Raw genomic sequence first — 23356 nt, 5'->3', positions numbered from 1 at the left:
CCACTCCTGAGTTGCATGGGAGGCGGAGTGAGGCAGTAACACACAGAAGGGGCAGAGCAGTGGACAGGGACAGAGGTCTTAGGCCCCCCACTCCTGCATCCTCCCCAGTGGCTGGTCCCCCAGGCCTGCCCTTCTGTCCAACAGGACCTGCCAATTACCACCTTCTCAGCCCCAGCCGTTTAGGAAATGCCTATGATTAGCGATTGTTATCATGGTAATTAAAATTCCCTGGGAACAGCTTGGCTAATATCCATCAGTATCTGCAGTCAGGTTGGCCGTGAGCTGAAATCAGAATGAAAACCTCCAAGCAGAGCACAAGGCACAAAACGGTGCTAGAGGAGGATTTAAGGCCACAACCCGCCCCTCCCCCACCCTGCAAGTAGCATGGCGACTGTGCCGGTCTTTTCTCACTAAATGGCATTTTCAAGGCTGGCTGCTTTGCTGGCCTTATCACAGCAAACCACACGTGGGGAGCAGAGCCGGGCTCTGCAGAATCGCAGGGCTTCTCCAGGAAGTGAAGGTTTTCCCATCAGTAGCCCTAGACAGGGTAGTTGGGGGGTTAATTCCCACGGAGGGCTTTTCTGGCCACTGTCCTTGGGGAGGGGGTCAGGTGTTGATGCCAGGCCTCAGGTGATGGGCTTGGATGCACAGAGCAGAAATCATGTGATTAGAAGCTACTGCTGTGAGTTTTGCAGGGTGGGGGTAGGGTAGCGAGGCGAGAGAAGGTCTGGATGGAGAGGATGTGTGTGGGCTGGCATGGGCAGGGGAAGGATTGCTGCTCAGAACTGGGATCCCTCACGCCTCACCTCCCCAATCCTGCTCTCTCATGTGGAAGGCGTTTTCCAAAACATCGACAGTGTCTTTAATGCACCTCTCCCCAGGTGTGCCCCCCATACCAGGTGATGAACCTGTGTGCTCCTGTCCCCCTGCCTCAAGGACTCAGAAAATGCTTCTCCTTTAGCTGGTCCAGGATCGCTGGCCGATCTGATCTGGTCCGGTCTCTGCCCATTGCGGCAGTGTCCAGCTCCCACCTGGACTGCAGCACCAGCTGGAGAGAAGCAGACAGACCTGAGGCCCCGTTACAGTGAACTCACTTGCCCACTGGACCCCAGGGAGGCGCTGCAGGCCTGGCAGACCTGTGGGCCATGGCCCCTGCTGAGCATAAATATGGAGGGGAATTGTATGAAATTGACAGAAGTTTTTACAGGTCAAAAATGAATACCAAAAAAAAAGAAAAAGAAAAAGGTTGAATATCAGCATTTTCCTGCAATTCAACCTAGTACTTTGTGTCCTGTGCTCTTTATCCTGTTTTCCAAAAGCACTTGAGTGATCAGTGTTTTTTAGAGGGGTGGTAGGGGTGGAGGGGGATCATCACAACAGGAAGTGAGGCTGGTGGCGTGGGGCCCACTGGCTGTGATGTGCCAGGGCCAGCGGGGGCAGCTGGGGCTGCGGGGCTCACTGGTGCTGGAGGAAAGACTGGGAGAGCGCGGCTGCTTGTGCTCTGAGGTGCACGGCGGGAGGGGCACAGGAGCTCGCTCTGCACCTGCTAGGCTCCCCCTCTTTATCCCTGTTTCAGTCTAAACCCACTTGATTAGTTACAAGAGCTTGGGCAAAACCCTCAGGCCACTTCCCCAGGAAGGTGACAGACTCGATGCATTAGGACACATTCCAGCTAAGAGCCTAGTTGTTCAGCCGGTGTTGAAGAAGCACCTACTATGTGTCAGGTGTGCACTAGGAGCTTAAGGATGCGGTGGTGAGCAGAGGTGCCCTGAGCCTCCTTCCTGGATGGTAGACCCTAGTGGGAGAGACAGATGAAAATAAAGGACCAATATATAAAATAGATAAACAGTAAGTTAATACTGTATAGCACAGGGAACTATATTCAATACCTTATAGTAACCTATAATGGAAAAGAATATGAAAACAAATATGTGTATGTATATGTATGACTGAACTATGGTACCATACACCAGGAATTGACACAACAGTGTAAACTGACTATACTTCAATTTTTTAAAAAAAATCATGTAAGCCAAAATGACATCTTTAAAGAACTGGTTTAAGAAAAAAAATTTAATTTAAAAAAAAAATAAAGGACCAGTGAGAAGGTGAAAGCAACCCAAGTGTCCATCAGCAGATGACTGGATGAAGAAAATGTGTACACATAAAATGGAATATGATTCAGCCTCAAAAAGGAAGGCGGTTCTGACATATGTTAATGAGCCATGAGGTCATTACGCTCAGTGAAATAAGCCAAATACTGTGTGTGCATCAAAAAGACAAATACTGCATGATTCCACTTCTGTGAGGCATGCGGAGTAGCCAGACTCACAGACACAAAGGAGAATGGTGACCAGGGGCTGGGGGGAGAAGGGGAGGGGGAGTTGTTTGATGGGTGAAGTTTCAGTTTTGCAAGATAAAAAAGAGTCCTGGAGAGGGGCTACCCAACAGTGTGAGTGTGTTTAACACACTAACTGCACACTTTGAAATGGTTATGGTGATAAACTGATAAATTTTCTGTGTATTTTAACACAATTAACAGCACTGTGTGGGGTCCCCACCCCCACTGAAGATACTTAGTGCCCCGCTGGGGATTTGACTTTTCTTCCTGGAGGGCAGTCTGATGATGTACGTCATCGTATAAATGTACACACATCCCTTGACTGGCAGTTCCGCTCCTGGAGGTATTTCTAAGGTGGTAACCGACACCTGTCTGACGATGGGTGAGCCAAGATGATCGTTGCCACACTGTTCATAAGAGTGAACAACTGGAAACAATTTAAATGTCCACCAGTGAGGGGTTGAATGAATTAAGTTTAATAAATCCAAGCTATGGAACCATAGTTTTGGAGGGAGGGTATAGCTCAGTGGTAGGGTGTGTGCCCAGCATGCACAAGGTCCCAGATTCAAGCCCCAGTACCTCCACCAAAAGTAATAAATAAATAGATAAATCTAATCACCCCCTCAAAATTTTTGTTTTGTTTTAAAAAACTTTAAAAACAGACCCATAGTTTCATGTGGCGACTATTACTTATTAACACAAAACAACTGCTAAGATATATAGTTAAGTATCATATAATCGCATCTACATGATCCTAGTCTTAAAAAAGAGAGAAAGAAAGAAACAAAATTGTGTATATGCCCAGGAAAGAGCGTAAGAAAATCCACAGCACAGTGCTAAGCAGGGCTCTGTCTGTGTGGTGAGGTTACGAGTGACTTAGATTTCTTCCTTTTGCGTTTTTGTTATTGTCCTAATTTTGCATGCCGTGTATGTATTTCTCTGGGGAAAAAAAGGCAAAGCAGCCTCCTTGGCGGGGGTCAGGGAGGCAGCGCGGTGCCGGTCCTAAAACCCCCCAGGCCCCACCATCCACAGCGGGCTCCGGAGGGCCGGCTTCTTGTGGTCCCCAGAGGCCCAGTCCATGTCAGGGGACAGGAGGCTGGCGTGCTCGGGGAGGGCAGGCCAAGCCAGCACTGACGGACGCGCAGGCCTTGGCTTAGCAGAGGGGGGCTGACCGAGCCCCTCGCCAGCCCCCGTGGCCTCTTAGGCTTGGGCACCTGTTCTCACGAGCCACGCAGCAGCTCTGCAGGGACAAGGTGACCTTGGCAGCAGCTGCTTGTGTGTTTCCTCACCCTACTTGGCACTTCTGTGGCCTCTAGGCATCCAGACACTTAGTGTCCATGACAGTGATGTCTGACCCGTGAAAGAGTCAACCCTCACTCAACCACAAGTTAGTGAGTCCCTACTCTGCGTCTGTAAACTGTTGGGATGAGGCTCGGGGACCTCCTGTGTGGAGGAGAGGCCAATGGAATGGTGGGCCGGCCTTGGGCGCATTGCTTAACTTGTCAGAGCCTCAGTTTCTCCGTCTTGAAAGTGAGGATAATAATAGAGCTTCCACAAAGCACTCTTATCAAACCAACGCCTCTGGGAATGGGAGAGGAGACTTCTGAATTTTGCACTTTGTGAATTTTAGATCATGTGCATGTGTTACCGACTCAAAAAAAGTAAACACATACTGTAGAGGGGCTGTGAGAGGATCCGAAAGAGTTTTCCGAAGGCAGCTCCATGAAGCCTTCATCCAACCAGATGGGTTCTGTGTTATCCCGGGGCCACACAGAAAAGCAGGCCCTTCTGCACAGGGAAGCTGGGAGGGAGGGCTGAGTGAGTCGTGCCAGGGATAGGATTTGGACCCAGTGGCCCTGTACCTGGCATTCTGGAGCACAAAGAGGCGATGCTGTCTCCTTGGAAAGATAGGTACGCCTCACTCCACAAGTGAAGCGTAAGTGCTGTGCAGTTAAGGTTGTGCACGCCCGTTACTAGGATGGAGTTTCTTTAGGAAACCTTGCTGGGTAAATTCTAAGTGGGAAGCACTGTACATCCTTTCACCCTGTTGGAGAACCCTGTACACATTGGTAGATTAAAGGCTCTGAGAAGTCCTGCAGTTACAGAGCTTGGTTTAATGTAGTGTTTCCCAGGGTACATGATTGGGAACTCTTTTTTTCTTTTTTTTTTTTTTTTTTTTTTCCTTTCTGTTTTTGGCCTGACCCCTGCTGACATCCTATAGAACCAATGTGGTGCAGAGGAAGTTTGGGGAGTGGGAAACACTGTTATCTAGAGATTCAGGGCAGACTCTGGCCTTCTGATTTTAAATTCTCCCTTTTGAGCAGGGAACTTGGTCCCCTGGTTGTAAAGCTGCGCACGTTAGTCAGATGAGAGGAGAAGGATGACAGCAACGATCATGGTCACCAAGTCTGTCGAGTGGCTGCTCCGTGCCCAGCACCAGGCTGTGGGAATTTACATTCATTCACGAGTCTGGTACTCATGGCCGCCCTGGGAGACAGTGTCGTTCCCCGCTCCCACCAACTGATGCTGAAACTGAGGCTCAGGAAGCTTGATGCATCCAAATCTTAGGGCTGCAGGGTGAGGATTCAACCCCAGCACATCTACTCTGAACCACCAAGGCTTCCTATTCTCAGAAAAGGTCACATCCTCCCTTCACACTCTTCTTACCAAATATCCTGAGTGCATTTCCTTCATCAGAAAAGAGGTTACAGAGTGTTTGGCGCTTTCTGAAGTAGGGTTAAGGGACCCTTATCTCCATTGCTGCTCTGAATTCTAATCTGTGGCTCTCTCTGAGACGTCTGTATCCCCTGCAGAGATGATCTCATCTGAGAAGCTCTCCAAGACCACGGCCAAGCCAACCATGGCCAGCCCAGCCCTTCCTCTAGCCTCTTGTCTCTCTACCCAGAGTCTCGAGGGGAAGGGGCTGGCAGGAGGAATGCAGGTGGCTTCCTGAGCACCTTCTGGGTGCTGTGCACAGTGCCCAGCACGTTCTAGCAGGAGGGGAGAGTGGGCTGGCTGAGAGCACAGTACAGGGAGGGCTGTTCTGCATCCTGTACTCTGAGCAGATGTCTCCCCACCCAGGTCTGGAAGAGGTCAGGGGCCTGGTTCTACAAAGGACTCCCCAAGTACATCCTGCCCCTGAAGACCCCCAGCCAGACTGATCACCCCCACTTCCGACCCTTGTCCGTGGAGCCAGCCGAACAAGAGCCCCGAAGCACTGAGACCAGCCGCGTCTACACATGGGCCCGAGGGAGAGGTAAGTCTCTTTGCCCCCTGTCCCGAGACAGCAACCAACATTTGTGCTGTCAGCCAGCTGAGCAGTGCCATGGGTGCCAGGCCAATGCCCACCACACCTCCATGTGCTCACACTGGTCTTTGTCCTTGGTGCCCTTGGCCTCCCCCAACCTGTACCACGTGGGCAGCTGGACCTCAACAGGGTGCTTGCTTGCAGTGGGAGGGTCCACTGGAGGCCAACCAAGCACTAATTTGGGGATGCTGTGAACAACACTGTGGATCTTTGCAGAAATGCGACGTCAATGGAGGTTTTTTGCAACGTATGAAAATGCATCTTTCCAAAGCAGGCCTGTACCATCTCTTCTCAGCACTTATCTTGTGTCTCAGGAAGGGGGGAACTTCTGGCTTTCCTGGTCCTAACAGCAAAGGACTGTTGTGCCTGGGGCCCCTTGGTATTTGTGGTCGCTGCTCTGATGTGGGTGCATCTCCCAGCTTCTCCCCTGATCCCAGCTCCTCCCCTGATTCCAGTTCCCTTCACTTGGAAGACAAAGGGTCATCAATAGATATAGCCATGAACTTTTCAGTCCACAGAGCCATTAAGGGAAATATATTGATGTCTCTGAGGCAGGTTCCTTTTCTTCCTCCTTTCAGTTTTCTTTGTTAATTTTTAATTACATCAGCATACACAATATATTGTTAACAAGTTGATCAATTCAAAAGTCTATGAAAAAGTAAAATCTCTTCTGCCTGCTCTCGTCTCCAAACCCCTTTCTCCTTGTTCCTACCAACATATACTTGATATAGGATTGTTTTGTTTTGTTTTTAGTTTAACAACAAAAGTAGGTGCAAACATTATGCTGAGTGAAAGAAGCCAGACACAAAAGGCCACATTGTATATGATTCCATTTATATGAAATGTCCAGAAAAGGCAAATCCATGGAGACAGAAAGTAGATCAGTGATTGTCAGGGGCTGGGGAAGATGTGGGGCAATGGGGAGGGACTGTTAATGGGCATGGGAATTCTTCTAGAGGTGGTGAAAACGTTCTGGAACTCAATAGTGGTGATGGTTGCACGACTTGATGGATATTCTAAAACCACTGAATTGCGTACTTTCAAAGAGTGAATTTTATACTATACGAATTATATTTCAATTTAAAAACTTCGTAAGGAAGCTAGAGGATAGTTGAACAAAAAAAAATTTTTTTTAAAGAAGAGCAAGGGTAGTGGGAGGAGTTGCCTGACCAGATGTTAAAGATTGCTATACAGTTACTATAATCAAAAGAAACAGTAGAGTATTGACACAAATAGAATATTTATTTATAAAGATAATGGCACAGAAAAGAGAAATAACAGACCTAAGGATGTATGGAAGCTAAACATAGGTAGCTTTTCAGTTCGGTGGGAAAATAGCAGGTTTACTTAACAGCCAGGGCTAGCAGAATTAGATTTTCCATGTGTATCCAGAAACACGTTGAAGACAGATTAAAGATCTGAATGTTAAAAATAACACAATGAACGTATCAGAGAAGACTGGAGGTGTTTCTTTCCTCTGTGTTAAGCTCAGAGAGCTGCTGGCACTCTGGTACCTTCAGGACAGGTGGGCCGACTGCCTGGGTTTGCTACTCTCTCTCTCCTCTGGACACTGTGTGTTGATTTTGGTCAAGGATTTCCCTGCAGACCCCCTGGTGAGCCCTGACAAGCTTGCTCATAGCAGGACCTTTATTCTTTCTCTAGGATGGGGTGGAAAAAAGTGTGATCTGAGTTCTTCCTGGTGATGGCCCTGGATCTGACCTGTCTGCCTCTGGGGAGAGGTCTCCACTCTGCCACGCAATCAGTCCAAAAGGGGTGTGTGTTCCACACTACTTTCCCTTGGCAGATCATGGCTCCAAGTTTATGGCGGCAATAAATATAGTCAGTTTTGAGCACTCCCAGGTGTCTTTGTACCCCTGAGAAATGTAAGATATATATGGTGGAACCAGTATGGTCAGCTCTTGGCTCTTAAATCCCTTTAGAGTTGGACCCACCTCTTCTACAGGCTTCTTTCCTTTCAGCTGGATTCTCACCCTTGGGCTGTGTATGGAAATATATTTACTGGGAGCAGGGGTTTTAATCTGGCATATTTGAGTAATAAGAGATTACATGTTTTTCCTCCTACCCTAGAAAGCTTAGAGAAGGCAACCGCAGGTTTGTTTCAGCAGCTCAGAGACATCAGAACAGATGTCTTTATAGTTCTTGTTCTTTCCCTCATGGTCACAAGATGGTTGCTACAGTTCCAGCCATCACTATAAAGAAAAGAAGAAAGATCAAAGAGGAGGCTTGAAAAATTAAGCTTTTAGTTTCTGCAGCCTTGCATTATAATAGAATCAGGCTGGTGCTTGTGCTGGTGGAGCCTGATTCCCTAGTGACAGAGAGCTAAACTTACCTGTTACTACTGAAAAAGAAAAAATTCTCTTATTTGCAGATGACGTAATTATGTGGAAGTTTTTCTCAGATAGGACTTTGTGCTTCTCTGCCTCCAATGCCAAGGATGCTTAACCTGATGGGGCTTGTTTTCCTCAGCCCCGAGGGCTGTGACCTGGAGGCAGCCCTGTCCTGGGTCTGCTCTGTGGTGGTCTGTCCGGCCTTTGCCTGTTGTAGCTGAGCAGCTGAGACCAAGTAGGGTGGAGGCTGAAGCCCCAAGTCTTGAGTCCATACAGAACTCTGAGGGTTTTTTTTTTTTTTTTTTTTTTAGGACATGTGTCCTTTTCTCAGTCAGGAACCGGAGAGCCAAGGTTCCTAGGAGACTGACCCCTGGATCAGTGAGGCTTTGCTGCATTTACCTCTCTCAGGGAAGCTGGGGTCAGGTGTAGGGGGCCTGTCGTCATCTAAAGTTTTCACCACTGCCCTGCAAACTGGCTGGATCAGGGAAGCCTTTCCATTCTGTCCTCCCCTCAAGACCCCAAAAAGCCCCAGCTAAGCACAGGCAGGTGCCTTGAGCACCCAGTAGCCACAGGGTAATTCACTTTCCCATCCCCACTGGGGCCTGGATAACAGTCCCTCCCCAGGATTCTCCGCAGGAATCCTTACCGCCACCACCCCACCGCCCTCTGTCATCCCCCTGAGCTCTGCAACACAGGCTTCCTGGGTGGAATTGAGCAGAATTACATACTGGTTCATCTCAAGGTCTGTTCTGGAAAAGTACTTCGAGGTTTTGGGTTTATTCCATTTGCGTAGCTTTAGGAAAATTTTATTCCATTTGGGTAGTTTCATTATCACTTTATTGGCTCTCTAGATTAAAAAAAAATTTTTTTTTAAATCCTAAACTGTGTTGCTGTTTGCAGTCCAGTGAAAGCAAGCTTTGGGGTTGTCTGGGTTGAGTGGTCTCATTCAGCTCAGCTACAAATGTTTGCCTGGGGCCACCCTTCGCGAATGACCCCTTGGCCAGCCCGCCCGCCCCCATGCTGCCACCTCCGTTCCCTCCGGAGAAGCTGAGTTCTTGGTGCTGCGTTGACCTCAGCCAGAGCTCTGTGACTCATGGCCATTGTCTCATCTGATGCTCAGAACAGCCTATGGGGCAGCTACGGATGTGAAACCGACTCTAAGTGATGGATGAGGAGGGAGATGCCTACCCAAGGTCACAGAGGCCAAGAGGGTGTGGGACCCAGGCTTCTGAATCCCAGCCCACACTCCTCACCTCTGAGTGTCATGTGGAGTAAAGCTACTGCCCAAATCACCACACATTCTGGCTTTACCCTTTCGGACTTGGTTGGAGGGTTTTTGGTTGCCAGGAACAGAGACCACCAAGGCCGGCTTAAGTTAGGGGGTTGCTGCTTGGCTGCTGAGGAAGGTCTCCCAGAAGCCGGGATGGAGAGGAAGGCTTTCGAGGCCTGTGGGGATGAGAGGCTGCTTCTCAGGGAACTTGGGATGAGCTCCATTCCCCAGCGTGCACTCTGCCGCAAGTCTGGCTGCCCTTCAGTCTCAGCCTCTGCTGCCACTCTCAGGACCCCACATCCACACCTGGGGAGGACATGACTGGCCCAGGCGCCTCCTGCGCAGGCAGCCCTTTTTGCATCTAGCCTGATCAGACATTATAGATGGTGTGGCCAGTTAGGCCCAGTTGTGGCTGCTTTCCCCAAAAACAGAGCTGGGACAGAGTAGGGGGAATTTGTGTCTCCTGATCAATAATCGCTGAACCACAGAATTGGGCATTTTGTATCTGACAGGGTAGTGAGCTCCCTGTCACAGGGAGCATTCAAGCAGAGGCTGGATATATGGTAGGGATACTATGGTTCAGAAAATAGGGGAAGCTTACTATGGGCTTGTTACTGTATACCCAGAGTTATGCCCCCATGTTGTGCCCAGCACTAGGGGGATGGGGACACATTCTATGTCCCCAGATCGAGGAAGCCACGTGGCCCACGAAAACTTTGAACCTGAGACCTCTGTCTCATTAGCACAGAGCTGCAGCCGACTGAGCTAATAAGCAGTTATGTGGCAGCCGTTTTTCCATCAAACGCGTAAGCCGTTTCCTGACTTCTTAACGCAGTGGGCTATTTATACCAGTAAATCCGTTCATTCCTAATGAGCCACAGTTGTGGATTGTAAAATGTTTTATTTTCAGACAGGATTGCTCACTGCCCAGAGCCAGTTGCTGCTGTGCCACCTTCCTTCTTTCTCTGTTCCTGAGAAAGTAGCATTTTGGAAGCTCCTCGGGGCGTTCAGCTGCCCTCTTCCACCTCACCATTCACCTCCAGTGTTTCCCCCGCAGACTCGGGACTCGCCGTTTCTGTCACATCAGCCTGGCCATGGTGCGTGAACTCCCTGCACCTTCGGAGCAGCTGGGAGTGTGTGCTGCGTGCAGGGGGCCAGGCTGGCTGAGGCTTGGAGAAGGAGGCAGAGCAGAGCAGGAGGGCTTCCATGTTCAGGGTGGGGATGCCATCTGTCCTCGGTGGACTTTTGCCGGTGTTAGAGGTCGCAGCTGGTGGAACGGTGACTCGATCTGGCTCACTACTTTATGTTCAACTTTATTTAAATGTGGAGAATTCTCGTTTAAAAAAAAAAGGATTTGGGGCTTCTTTTTTGAAAATCAGAAGGTCTGGCGATACCACCCCTCCCTGGGAAAACTGGACAGGCAAGTGGCAGCATCTCCCTTCACCCTAGGCTGGCAGTCTCTGGTCTGCTGCAGTCCCCACCCCTCCCTATTGTCTCTCACACTCTGATCATCACCCCTGCTGGGTTATTAAGAAGAAAGTGAAATAGTTCTTGTTTCCACATCCCTGTGAAGGAGAGAGAATAGAAGTTAGACCAACCGGTACACCTGTTGCCCAAAAAAAAAAAAAAAGTGGGCACACGTCTCTTTGGAAGTGAGGGTTTCTTATATCTAGCCCACCTCACTCACTGACCCTTCCATCTGACCAGTGGAAGGCCAGAGCCTGACCATGTCACATCTGTGCATCCATACTCCTAACCTTGACCCCACAACTCCTGCCCTTAGTGGCTCTGTGCCTTCTATGAGGTGACCCACCATCATCACCCCCAGGGCCTCACCAGTAAGGGCTTAAAAGGTCAGCCTTGCAGAGCATCTGAGTTTTAATAGGGTACCCCCTCCCCGACCCAGGGCAGGAAAACTTTAGTCTTTAGAAGTCCTTCTTCCTCTCTGGGCCTTGGTTTCCCCACGAGTAGGACGGGGATGACAGGGGTCAGGACAGAGGGTCCGTTCTCTTCCAGCTTTCCTATCTGACAGTTCCAAATCCAAGGGGATGAGGAGGAATTTCTGCAGGTGATAAAGCAGCTCCCAGCCCACACACTGAGGCTGCCTCTGCTGGAAAGATCAGCCCCATTTCAGCAGCGGCCCCACCCTCGTCGTGTGCATGCACGCGTACACAAACACACACACACACACACACACACGCAGTCCTGGTATGTGCTGCCAGTGCAATCCCATCAAACCGCCCAGCACCCCCTCTCCTAAATCCCCCGCCCCCGCCCTGCACACTGTGCTTGTGCAATGGTTGACTAAGCGCTTATGAACCACCTGAGTCTTCCTTTCACGGCCCTGTCCCCAGGATCGCCTCTTCTGCTTCATTATCACCGTTCCTTTTACTCCCTGCATGGGTTCTAGAGTCCCAGGGAGCTGAAAGTGCCTGAGATTTTTTTATACGTAAAGAAAATAGAAACCACCAAATACGCACAGGCAGACGTGAGCCAGAAAGCACTGTTCGGAGAGGAGGGAGGAGAGGCTGCCTTTGAGCCACCTGAGCAGGGTGCTGTGTGTCCAGCCTCGCACCCTGAAGGCCATTAACCCCGGGCTTCGTGATGTAGGTCTGCTGTTTGGGTCCAGAAAATAAATAAACCAAGATGTCATAGTTGGACAGTCCCATCTATGGCTCCCACTAGCCATTTAGGGACAGGAACGCCATCCATCCCCCCAGAGGCAGGAGAAGGGGGTGGTATGGTGCCAAGTTGCCCGAGTCCCCTGTGGGCCCCTCGGGGGCAAACGCTGACAGTTGGTCAGTTGTGGGTCCTCCGTGTGACCACCACTCCTCCAGGCTCAGCTGAGGGCTTGCGTACCATTTGCCTGTGGGTCTGTGCAGGTGAGAGGCAGGCCCCTGGCCTCAGATGCCACTGACTGCAGCCTGTGCCGGGCGCTGTGAGTTCATGTAATTCCCCCGACACCTGTGTCAGGGGGAGTCCTGTTGCCCCAGTCTATAGAAGGGGAAACTGAGGCCTGGAGAGGTGAGATAACTTGCACTGTCATCTTGACGTGGGCAGAGCGAGAAATCCCCACAGTTTTCAAGAAACTGCCCTTTCCCTAAGTCTCAGGGAAAGAGGCCTGGCCACGTCTTGCGTGGCTGTGTTTTGAAAGAGAAGCCCATGCATTACTAATTTGTCTTGACCTTAAGAGCCCTTGGCGAAGCCAGACATGAGCTCGATGCTGGAGTATGTGAATGGAGGGGCTGCCGCCAGAACATAAGCCCTGAGCATCCAGGAGCCGCTATTATCCCCACTGCTGCACCCCACCCCTGCCCCCAGCCCCACTCCTGCCTGTCCCAGTGTCTTGGCTGGCCTGGGGGTTGATTTCCCCAGAGCAGAAGGCCCTCATTAGCTGCACCACAGAGGTCAGGGGATAATTGTCCCTTCTAATTTGTCCAAACCCAGTGACAGCCTCAGCTGATTGGATGACTCCAGCTGCAAGGTGCAGTCTTGGGACTCCTTACTCCTCCCCTACACCCCCAACCCCCATCTGAGCTGAAACAGGAAAGCAGGGCCCACTCCACCCCCCACCCCCGCTAGCCAGCTTCAGTTCAGCGGATGTCCATAGAGCTCTTACCATGCGCAGTACAGCCCAGCCCTCTCCAGCCGCTCATCTGTCTCACCGTGTGAACCTACAACTTAATTCCAACCACTCTAAATGTCTTGGCTTTCGGGGACCTGGGTGAAGCGCGTAAATCTGGGCCCGCCTGCCTCGTCTGACTCCAGTAAAGCCCTCGGAAATAACAGTGCTGGCTCCACTCAGCTCAGCGGCCCTCTCCCGCTGCCCCTCACCCCCACCCCCGCCTCCTGTCCATCAAGGGGTGGAGGCCGGCCTCTAGGGTGGGGCTGGGCTGATTTCCACTTGCTGGTCCAGGAGCGGCAGCAGAGGCTGGGAAAGTCAGTCTGCGCAGTGACCTTCATATAGGAAGGAGGCGCCAGGCTACCCCTGCCTCAGTTGCCCCCGGGGTCCAGGCAAAGCTGGCAGCCCCTCCCCCCACCCAGGCTCTGAGATCAGACCCCGTGGGCCTGAGCAGGGGCTAAGAATCCAGCCCAGGTGAGGGAACCTGAGGGACAGAGCCCAAGGCCAAGAAGGCCAGACTCTGAGGAAATGTGACAGAGAGACAGAGATAGAGGGACAGACATGTGGAAGGACTGGAGAGTAAGCAAAACTGACAAAAACGGAAAGAGGAACCAAGAGACAAACCCAAGAAGACTCAGAACACGCAGAGACACAAAGATACACAAGAGACAGAAAGAAAGAAGAGAAACAAAGGCAGAGAGAGATTTTTTTAAATCATCAGAAAAAGAGGCACAAAGAGTTGAAGTCAAAGGCCCAGAGACACCCAGAGACAGAAAGAAGGACAGAGAGAGTACTGATGTAATGAGCAGATGAAGGCGTGTTTTGTCTCCCAGCAAAAGAGCTGGCAGAGGATACGCACCCGCTTGGCTTCATTTCTGCCATAAATCAGAAGCAATAACCCGCCAGAGAGAAACAGTGCAGAACACACTCAAGACATACCAGCCCCTCGTCCTCTAAGTGCCTGCACCAGGAGCCTTCCTCTTGAGTCCACACAGCTGACCTGGCCCCAGAGAAGCCTACAACCTGGACTTTGCCTTTTCTGTACTCTTTCAGGGGTGCCTGGCACACCCTGGGCCCAGCATTTCTATCTATTGAAATCATACCATCTTTAAATCCCATCTCTTCCAGGAAGCCCTCCCTGACTTCTCCTTTCCCTAAACACTCTCCACTTCCCTTCCAGAGTATCATGTTCTCTCTGGAAGGAGCTGTTCTTATTTCCCATCCATCTGTCTCCCATTCTATCTGGAGCTCCTTCAGCCAGAGCAGGACCACAGGATTTCACTGCTGGCAACTATATCACTATTGATCTGAGGATTCGTCTTCATTATCTGGTGCCTCTTGTCTGTCTGCAGGCCCCAAGGAGGGAGTTAATTAAAATCAATGGCTAATGAATAAGCAAACACAGGAAACCTTCCACTCCCCAACTCTCAACTTCCGGCCTGGACTGTTCTGTCCCTGCCAAGGTCCCTGGTGGCAACCTGGAAGAGGGGGGCCAAGGAAGGCAGGCTCCCTGGGCCCTTCACTGTGACTAACCTGTGACTGTTCCCACCTCAGAGACAAGGAAACGAGGCCCAGGGTGGTCAGGCATCTAGGCAGCGAGGGTCATCCAGATCTAACTCGGGCCTAGGAGGGAGGGGGGGAGGATGAAGGGCTCTGAGCCTCTCTGGCTCCACGGAGCCCATCCCAATGAGGACAAGCCCCCTAGCCTTGGGGCCACCTTTCTCCTTATCCAGACCATGACTCGGGCCCTGGAGGGAGTTTCCAAAACAAAAGAAGAACCCATCCTCAAGCCTCCAGTTTGGAAGAGGAGAAGGTTTTGTCTGAGCTGGGCGTTCCACCCCGCACCCCCTCCAGGGCCCACTCATCCCACATCCATGGCAACCAGCTTCCAACAGCCCCTCCCTCCACTAGTCTGTCCCTGGCTCAGGCTGAGGCCACCATTGCCTGGCTCATCCCACTTAAGTGTCCTTCTGAGAGAGGCTGCAGAGAGGCACCTGCTTGGTGGAAGGCCCGGCCCAAGCTGGCTCGCCACCGCCTTGCTGACTGCGGTCCAGCCCCTCTCTCTCTGTGCTGTCCTGTCCTCTCCTGGGGAGGTTTTTTCAGGAAATAGTCAACAAGTATTTACTGAGTTTTTGCTTGGCCCAAGGCCCAGTGTTGGGGGCTGAGGGAAGGAGCCAGACACCGATTAAGATGTGGCCCTGCCCTCAAGGTTCCTGGGACAGTTGGGGAAGTTGAGGCAGGCATTTGGAATAAAAGAAATGCAGTACCAGAGGGTGTCTGACAGGGGCCAGAAGAGTTGTGGGGAGAGTAAGGGAGGGCCTGTCTTCCTCCCTTCCCTCCCCAGGGCTGGACTTTCCAGTAGAGGTGCTATTTGGATGGGTACCTGGGGGGTGAATTGGAATCTAATTTTTAAAAATATTTAGAGGCTTGTCAGGCTTTTCAAACTTGAGATGCCTTTTGTCCTACTTGATCTTACTGTATTGGTAGTTGTTATTGTCTCAGTTTTATAGCTGAGAAGACTGAGGTTCAGGGAGATGAAGGTGTTGGTCCAGAAGTGCCCAGAGCAGAGCTGGAATTCCCCGCTAGTTGTTGGGGGTAAACCAGCTGTCTGTCACCCACGTGGCAGCCCCTGCCTCTGACAGGAAAGGGCATGTCTGGGAGACAGAGGACAAACTGGCCTGCCTGGAGGGGAGTACTTCTGAGGGACCATAGCCTTTAGGATGAGGCCAGACCAGGGGGTGCCCTACATCCTAGGTGAGGAGGAGAGAGCAGAGATTCAGCAATAGATAAGCCTGGGTTCAAGTCCCAGCTTTGCGTCCAGATGGCCTCTGAAGGCGTCTAGTGCCTTCGGTGTCCTATGAAGCACAACTTGGAAATCTAAGCTTCCCTGGAAAAGGCAAGTCCATCCCTGTGATGTTGGCCTGAGCACCAAGCATGGTGAGCCCAGAGACCAGCCCCAGGCCAGGTGTTGTGGACCCTGAGCTCAGGATATCTACCTCAAATAAAATAGCTCCCATCTGTCAAGCACCTACTGCATGCCAGACACTGCCTGTGGTACCTCTGTTAATGCTCAGGAAAGCCAAGGAAAGGATCCATCATCCCCTTATTTCATAGGTGGTCCTGCAGAGCACAGAGAGGTAAGGAAACTGGCCCAAAGTCACACAGCTGGCAAGTGGCAGAGCCAGGACACTGTCTAACTGAGAGTGGTGCCTCTTCACCACCCCCATCTCTCCCTCCTGCTGCCACCAAACCTAGTCCTAGACTTAGGTGGCATCTCAGTGGGATTTCAGGCTGCCAGCCTGGCCCTGCTTGCAAGTGTGGCAGCCCTCGCCTGTCCCAGTGGGGACGGCTCTGTGACACTTCTCTGCAGCCGCGCCAGCCTGGTGGGCTGAGTAAGGCTAATTGGGGATGTCTCTGCATTCCCCAGGGCCTTATCATCTTTCCTTTACGTTAAAAAAATTTTTTTGTTTTTAGTATGCAAAATTTTCCACCATCTGCTTTGCTTTGGCAGAATGTTTGCTGAAAATATCTCTTCCTCTCTAATTCCCATAATTTCTGGGGGCTTTGGGAGCCTCCAAGCAGAGCAGCAGCAGCTCATAAGGGCCTCCCAAGCTCACAGGCTGCTGGCTGTCCCTGTGCCAGGCAGGCGGATGTTGTGTGGCCCAGAAGTCACCTCTCCCCGCCTCTCAACCAGAGAGGGACATTGGGTCTCCCCGCTAATGGAAAAAAGCTGACCTGACGTTGAATCCTAGGATTCAGACCCAGAATAGCTGCCTAGGTTGGCCTCTTTTTGTGTGTGATGAAGCCCTGAGAGGTGCCCCCAGGGTCACAAAAAAGGATGTTGGCAGAGCAGAGCCAGGAAGCAGGTCCCCCAAATCCCAATGCAGTGCTGTGAGGTCAAGTGGCTAGCATCCTGCCTGTCCTCTGGATCATCCCAGGCAAGGTGTCTCCACAAGACAGCAGCTGCCACACATGTCCTTTGAAGCAATCAGGAAAGATTTTTCAAAAGGGAAGACTTCCCCCCACCTTCATGTACCAAAACTCTGAGTTTCCATGGTGATAGTCAAATTGCAAATCCATCCAAGAGTGAGCCAGGGGGAAGAAAAAAGCTGGCCCATCCCCAGAGAAGCGGGCCTGGCTGGCGCTGGGACTGTCCGCTGCAGAGGATGAGAGCTGGGCAGAGTGGGGCAGCCCTGCTGGGGCAAGATGGGAAAATCTCAGCCAGGTCCCCAAGCGAGTAGTTTAGGGGCTCAGGCCCCTGCAGTGGGTGAGGCCCCCCTCCTCCCTGCCTTGTGGCAGAGCCCCAGTGAATCGATTTAGTGATACCTCCTTCTTGGGGAAGCTATCAGGACAGTCTTCTCCCTGGTGTTTTCCCATCTTCAGTCTGAAAAAATCAGGCGTGGGCAGAATACAAGCGCTCACCACTGACCGAGCCATCCTAGACTGAGTCTTTGGGGAATTAGAGGGGAAAAAAATCAGCCTTCAGACACACGGTGCTTCGCTGAGGATGGAAGAGCAAGGGCCAAAAGATTTATGAGCCTAAAAGCTTTGTTAATAGAACTGGAGGATTTACGATCACAGCTGCTGTGCAGGGAGAAAGGTGGCAACAGTAATCGAATGGCAAATTAGCCAAGTTTTCAGTTTTACGGTGACATTTGGAGGGAGAGGAAGAAGAAAAACTTCTTCCTTTGCCACCGGAGGAGTATTTGGGTAAATGGCGTTTGCATTGGGCTGTGTCCAGGGATGCTCTCAGCAGTGTCTCCTCAGTGTGTTTCTTTCCCGCTGACAGTAAGTGCCAAGGCCAGGCGTGGACACTGCCGGCTTCCTTTGGTTTATTCCTTTCGAGTGGGGTTTATTGGAGTGGATTAGAAATGGGATTGGGTTTGCACCACAAAGACCTCTAAGCAGAGGTCTGGTCCCCTGCCTCAAATCCCAGACACAATGAGCCAAGATGCTTGAGCCGTGGGATATGCAGCCAAAAGGAACAGGTCGTCGGCTGGCTGGCTCTCTGCTCTGTGATGCCTTTGTGAGCTCTGTTGTCATCTGGGGCTGTTCCCTGCTTCCATGACTATGGCCCTTTGGAGCCTATAAAAGGAGACAAAGAACAAGCCAACCGACTGTCACTTGGGGAGGTTTATTTTTTTCTAAACCTTGCATAGCGTTGGCACCACGTGGGAATGAGGCAATATGGCGCCCAGACCCCACCTCCAGGGTTGACACTTTGGATAAGATATACTCCTCCCAGTAAAAAATGATCCCCCAATCTGGCACAGCACAGTCTTCTTACAATTTAAGCCCACTCCGTGACCACTTTCGTGTGACCATGTACAACAGATGACAGAACAGGGAGCAGAGTGAAGAGATGGGGTGAATGAGTGGCCATAGTAACTCACGTCCTGGCACGTCCTTTCCCATCATCTGCTTTCAGGCTCTTGGTATGCTGTGCCCCGTGGCATCTGCTCATTAGCACCAAAGGATCCAGTATTTATTTCAACCCTGTGGAGCCCCATGTCATGTCCGCCTACCACTCCCCTCACTGCCCCCAGCCCCATGTTCCCTACCCCACCCCAGAATTATGAAGATCCTGCATATCAACCATGGGGGAGATGGAACGTTCCAGGAAGAAGGACTGAATTATCCAGAAGCATCTCTATCAGAGAGATGGGGAAACCAAGGTGGAGATTAGTCACCATGTCCCCCACTGCTTAACAGGCTGCTGGATCCCCCTTCTGCTGAGAGGAGGGGGCAGAAGCCGCCCTGATTCCTTTACAGCTGCCCCAAGGGAGCTGTGGGCTGCTTGCTGCCTCCTCCCCACCTCCCACTCCCTTTGTCTGGGGACCCACAGGGTTGGCGTTTAGCTAGTCAGTGAATGAGTCAAAAATACGTAAATGCTTATAATAAAACTGATGCCCATAGAGTCAGGTCTCAGCAGATTCATGACCAAAGAACCCCAGTCCAAGACCTAAAAAAGCAATTGCAAAATAAGTCAGTCCTTTACTCGCATTTCTCAAATACGAGGAAGGGGGCATGTGGACCACAGTCCTTCCTGTCCCCATCTCCCTTTGATTCTACATCACAAAAGCCCAGAAAGCCAAAGTAGAACTCTTCCTTGAAGGCAAGAAGGGAAAGAAACAGAGCAGAAAAGGCAAAATCCTTGAGCAGACAGAGGAAGGCAAAGCTGGAAACAATCCAGTTAGCATCTCGTGTGCCCCACCCCCAGGGATCATGCTCTCCAGGAGAAGCACGCCAGCCTCGTTCGTGGTATAGTTTGGCCCTGCCCTCAAGGAACCATGCAATCTGCAGGGGGAAACACACACAGAACACTTAAAGCAGGAAGTGGTTGCTGCCGTTGTAGCAGAACACACAGGGCATTCAGCCAGCCAGGTGGCGGCTTCCTGGAGAAGGTGGTACCCAAACTGAGCCAGAAGAGGGCATTCTGGGCAGAGGGAAGCCAGTCACTGTGGGAGGTGCTGACTGACCATTTGGCAGGAGCTCTAGGCCGTGTGGGGCTGGAGGAGCCCCAGGTAGGAGAGCAGATTGTGTGGGGTGGGTTGAAGATGTAGACAGAGGGCAGGAGTTTTGGCTTGATCCCGTAGGTCACGGAGAGCCTGTAAAGAAGGGGGAGCCGGGATTTATGTGTTAGCAGAGCCTCCCCAGCTGTGCAGAGGGAGGTGCCTATGGATGGTGCCCGGGCAGGGGGAGGAAGGTTGCTGCAGGAGTCCAGGCTGGAGACATTGCGGCCTTGAACTAAGTAAGAGCAGCGACCAGGGTGAGGAGGCCACTGATTCAAGCCCCACTTAGGTGATGAAACTGGCAGGAGGTGGGGATGAGGGAGAGGGAGGAGCCAACAAGTCATCAGAGCTTCCTGAAGTACCTACTGTGTGCCAGCCACTCTGCTGTGGAAGTACAGGGTGGAGAATCTCTTAGTCTGAAGTGATCAGGCAGCTCCAGCCCCTCTGGTTACTTAGCACTGGGACCTAGGACATCCTTAGCTGAAAGGTGACATGAGCTGAAGGCATGAAGGCTTTTCAGAAGGTTCTAGATCCGGTTGGAAGCTACCTGGCACAGGTCCTGCTGTTTGCCCTCCTGAGCCCACAGTCGGTTTCCCTCACTGACCGGGCTCTTCCCCTTGCCGGGCGTTAACACGGTTTCCGGTTTCTCCTCTACACGCTGCTCCAAAGGGGCCTGGAGCAGCAGATGAAACCTACTAGCCGCCCTTGGTATAGACTGATTTTGTTTCCGATCTCATCCCCCACCAAACAGGTCCCTATGGCTCAGGGATGTTTTACAGATCCAGTAGGATCATGCTCACTAGGTGCCTAGCACAGTGCCCGGCAGAACACTCAACCCCTCCAAACTCCCTCCGTAACCAGCATCTTTCATTTCTGGGTTAAGACACACCGACTTGTACCCAACCCGCTGAGTTAGTCACCTGTGAGAGCTGGTCACCTGTGATCCCAAACCTTTCTGTGTGGCTGTACTTGCTATAACAATTACATTATTTCATTAAATGTCGTGTAAACTGATGGAAAGAGTCAGGAAAGACAGAGTTGTTTCATTAAAACCAAGACTTCGGAAAGTCTTGATAGAAACCACTTGCTTGAAAAAAAAAAAAAAGCTGTTGAATTAGGTGTGGGCAGCACAGCTGTAAAAAAAACAGGAGAAAGCAATGGAAAACGGAGAAGGACTCTGCCCTCATCTTGCTTTGTGGGTGTGTTTAAGCTCTTTTCCAATTTAAAGAAGCTGAACCTTGGAATCACAGACAACTCAGTGTGGATGCAGTTTAAACATGAGAGACCATGTGGGCCAATCTCAGAGAAGCACCCAAGCCCTACATCAAAAGCCTGGCGAGTGGATGTACATTTCTCTGCTTAAAATTAAAAGAGTGTTTAATGTATGAGTAGATCCTGTTTTATGACTCCCACTGTTGATTTACCAGCCAAACAGGGTCCCAGTTAGTCCAGAAAAGAGGATTTCTACCACAGTGGGTGTTCACTGTGAGAGCTCCCCTCCTCCTCCCTCTCCTGGAATCCCAGCCCCATCAGCCTGGCTCCCTTCTGCATTCCCAAGACCCCACTGGGAGTGACTGGATGAGCTGGGATGAGAGCCCGGGCCTGCTGCTCCTGGTTCAGTTTTTCCAGCATGATCAGAGTAGTCACAAACAGGGGCTGTGGTGCTAGCCTGCCAGGGTAAGAAGCCCACCTTGGGCAAATGCCTCGGTTTCCTTGCCTATGAAATGAGGACAGTGCTATTTCCTACCTTGCGGGGTTGTTCTGAGGCCTCCGTGAATTTGCGTACATCAAGCTGCCTGGAGCCCTCTGTCAGGGTCAGCAGTTAGGACAGGGATTCTCATTCCTGCAGAGCCTGGCTGTGCAACCTTAAGCATTGCCAAGTGCAAATGTCAGAGCAGCTGTGACTACACCAAAGGCCATAACGAGCTTCTCCCAGCAGGAGGCTTCTGATTCTGCCCCAGGGAGGGGGCAACCTGTGGAGATGGCTGCCCAAGGTGTGAGCCCTCCCTGCTGGTGCTGGTGACATTGGGCCTGAGTCCCAGCCTCCTCGCACTGGTACTCACCTCTGACTGGCAGGCAGGAGTTCCCTGCTGTCCCCCTCCCTGGACCGTTGTTCCCGTGCCCCAAACACAAGGGCCGGCGGAGGTTCTGTGCCACTTTGTCCTGGCAGGAGGAGGCCTGCCCGGTCTCCTCTGTCCAGCATGGCTGCTGGTGGTGGCCAGTGAGGGGTGACCTCCTGTGCTGGTGTCTCTTTTCCAGTGGTTTCCAGCGACAGCGACAGCGATTCAGCTCTCAGCTCCTCCAGCATAGAGGATAGACACCCGCCTGCTGGGGTCAGGGACCCAAAAGGTGACAAACCTGGTGGGGAATCAGGTAAGTGTGGGAAGTGGCACTGTTGTTCCCCAAGCCCAGGTGCAGTGGCCTTGCTGCTTCCTCAGGCTACCAGGAGTCTATGGAGTTGTTCTAGATCAGGGAGGCGCAGTGGGTCTGGGGCTGAACTGGGATATTTGCAAGACATTCCAGGAGGCTGATTTTTGTACATACAAAGAAGGGTTTTTAATAACTGCCCCAAACTGGAAGGAAATGGAAGGCTGGGTGATCTGCCAGCACTGGTATGGAAGGAATTCCTGCTGGGGTGGCAGTCTGTGTGAGTGCCTGGCAAGTGCCTGGTGCACGTGCTTCTACTCCCCCTCCTGTGCCCAAAGCAGACATTACTAGTTGATTGTGGTTCTCTCTCCCACAGAGCCTGACATGGCCTCCGAATCCTCCTTGGCGCAGTTTTCCCAGTGATCAGTATCAGTAGGCAGGGATAATGTGTAAGGTGAAAACTGCCCCTGGACTAGATGATTTTGTAGGCCCCTTCAGGCTGAAGATTCTATCTTAGAAAAGGGTGAAGGAAACTTACCTGCCAGCCTTGGTTTCTGGGGCAGGTTTTATGCTCCTCCCCCTCCCCCCACTACTATAGCTCTTGTCCCCTCTCTTCACACCAACTCTCCACTGTGACCAAGCAGGTCTGGGAGATGGGGGAAGATGGAGAGCCTTACAGACCCCCATCTCTGTTGTCTCGGCCAGGCAGGAACTAACAACCGTGTTTGGGTGAGGATTCTTCAGTTAGTAAAGCAGCAACAAGTGGGTGAACAGAAATGCACACAGATGACTCTGGGGCCATTTGGTTGCCTTCGTAGATCAAGGACCAGTCAGCAGTGGCTAGAGAGTATGGGGTCCCGCTGGAATGTGGCAACCCTGCGAGTGGGGAGGGGGTGGCAGCTCCCAGGGGAAGGGGCTCTGGCTCCGGAGACACATGTCACAATTCCAAATGAGATTTTAGCTCAGCTCCTTGTCAGGCTGAGATCATCCCTGTCTCAGTTCAAGGACCGAAAGGACCCAGCCCTGAGCCATTCACGTGGTCTCTTGCAGGTGGCAGCGTGGAGTCACCCAAGATGGGACCCACCCGCCCGCCCAGCCACCTCTCTGGGAGCCAGAGCAGCCTGGCCAGCGAGGCTGGGACAGGCTCTGCAGACCCACAGTGGGGCACCCAGCCCTGGCCAGACCCAAAGGGCCCCGGTGAGTACCACCCCGCTTCTTCCAACCCACCCATCTCCTCTCCATCTGCTCTCCTCCGCCCCCATCAGTGCTTCAGAGCTGGAGAGGCGAGGTGGTGTTTTCAGTCCTCTGTGTTTACTGAGTATCGTGCTGGGTGCTAGGGGAGCAGAGGTGAGCTGGACCCCATCTGCAGTGAACAGAAACAGGGACCCAAAATAATAATGGTGACCATTCCTCTCCATTCTCGGTAACTGGAACAACAGTTGTTATGTGCCCTGCTTTATAAAACGTATCACCTTTCATAGTATTTCCACGAAGCTGAAGTAACTCTGTTCTGAGAGCATCTGTATGCGCCCAGCCTGGGTCAGGTGCAGTGGGGGACAGTCCTTAACCTCCAGAAACCTACCGAGCCA

The 23356-nt window shown here is 51.7% G+C and overlaps 1 protein-coding gene across 5 annotated transcripts in view; it reads left to right on the top strand.

Annotated features, from left to right (window-relative positions):
• RPH3AL (rabphilin 3A like (without C2 domains)) overlaps positions 1-23356 on the top strand; it is a 142222-nt gene that overhangs the window by 116425 nt on the left and 2441 nt on the right. For all 5 annotated transcript variants that reach the window (XM_064495838.1, XM_064495841.1, XM_064495840.1 and 2 more), the window contains 3 exons: positions 5423-5597; positions 21660-21773; positions 22818-22964. In XM_064495838.1, coding sequence (XP_064351908.1) covers positions 5423-5597; positions 21660-21773; positions 22818-22964 — 436 coding nt within the window. The remainder of the gene's footprint in view (positions 1-5422; positions 5598-21659; positions 21774-22817; positions 22965-23356) is intronic.

This window comes from Camelus dromedarius, chromosome 16, assembly GCF_036321535.1.
Source record: "Camelus dromedarius isolate mCamDro1 chromosome 16, mCamDro1.pat, whole genome shotgun sequence".
Classification (NCBI taxonomy): Eukaryota; Metazoa; Chordata; class Mammalia; order Artiodactyla; family Camelidae; genus Camelus; species Camelus dromedarius.
Note: the sequence above shows the minus strand (reverse complement) of the source record. Positions and strands in the feature narration are given on the sequence as shown.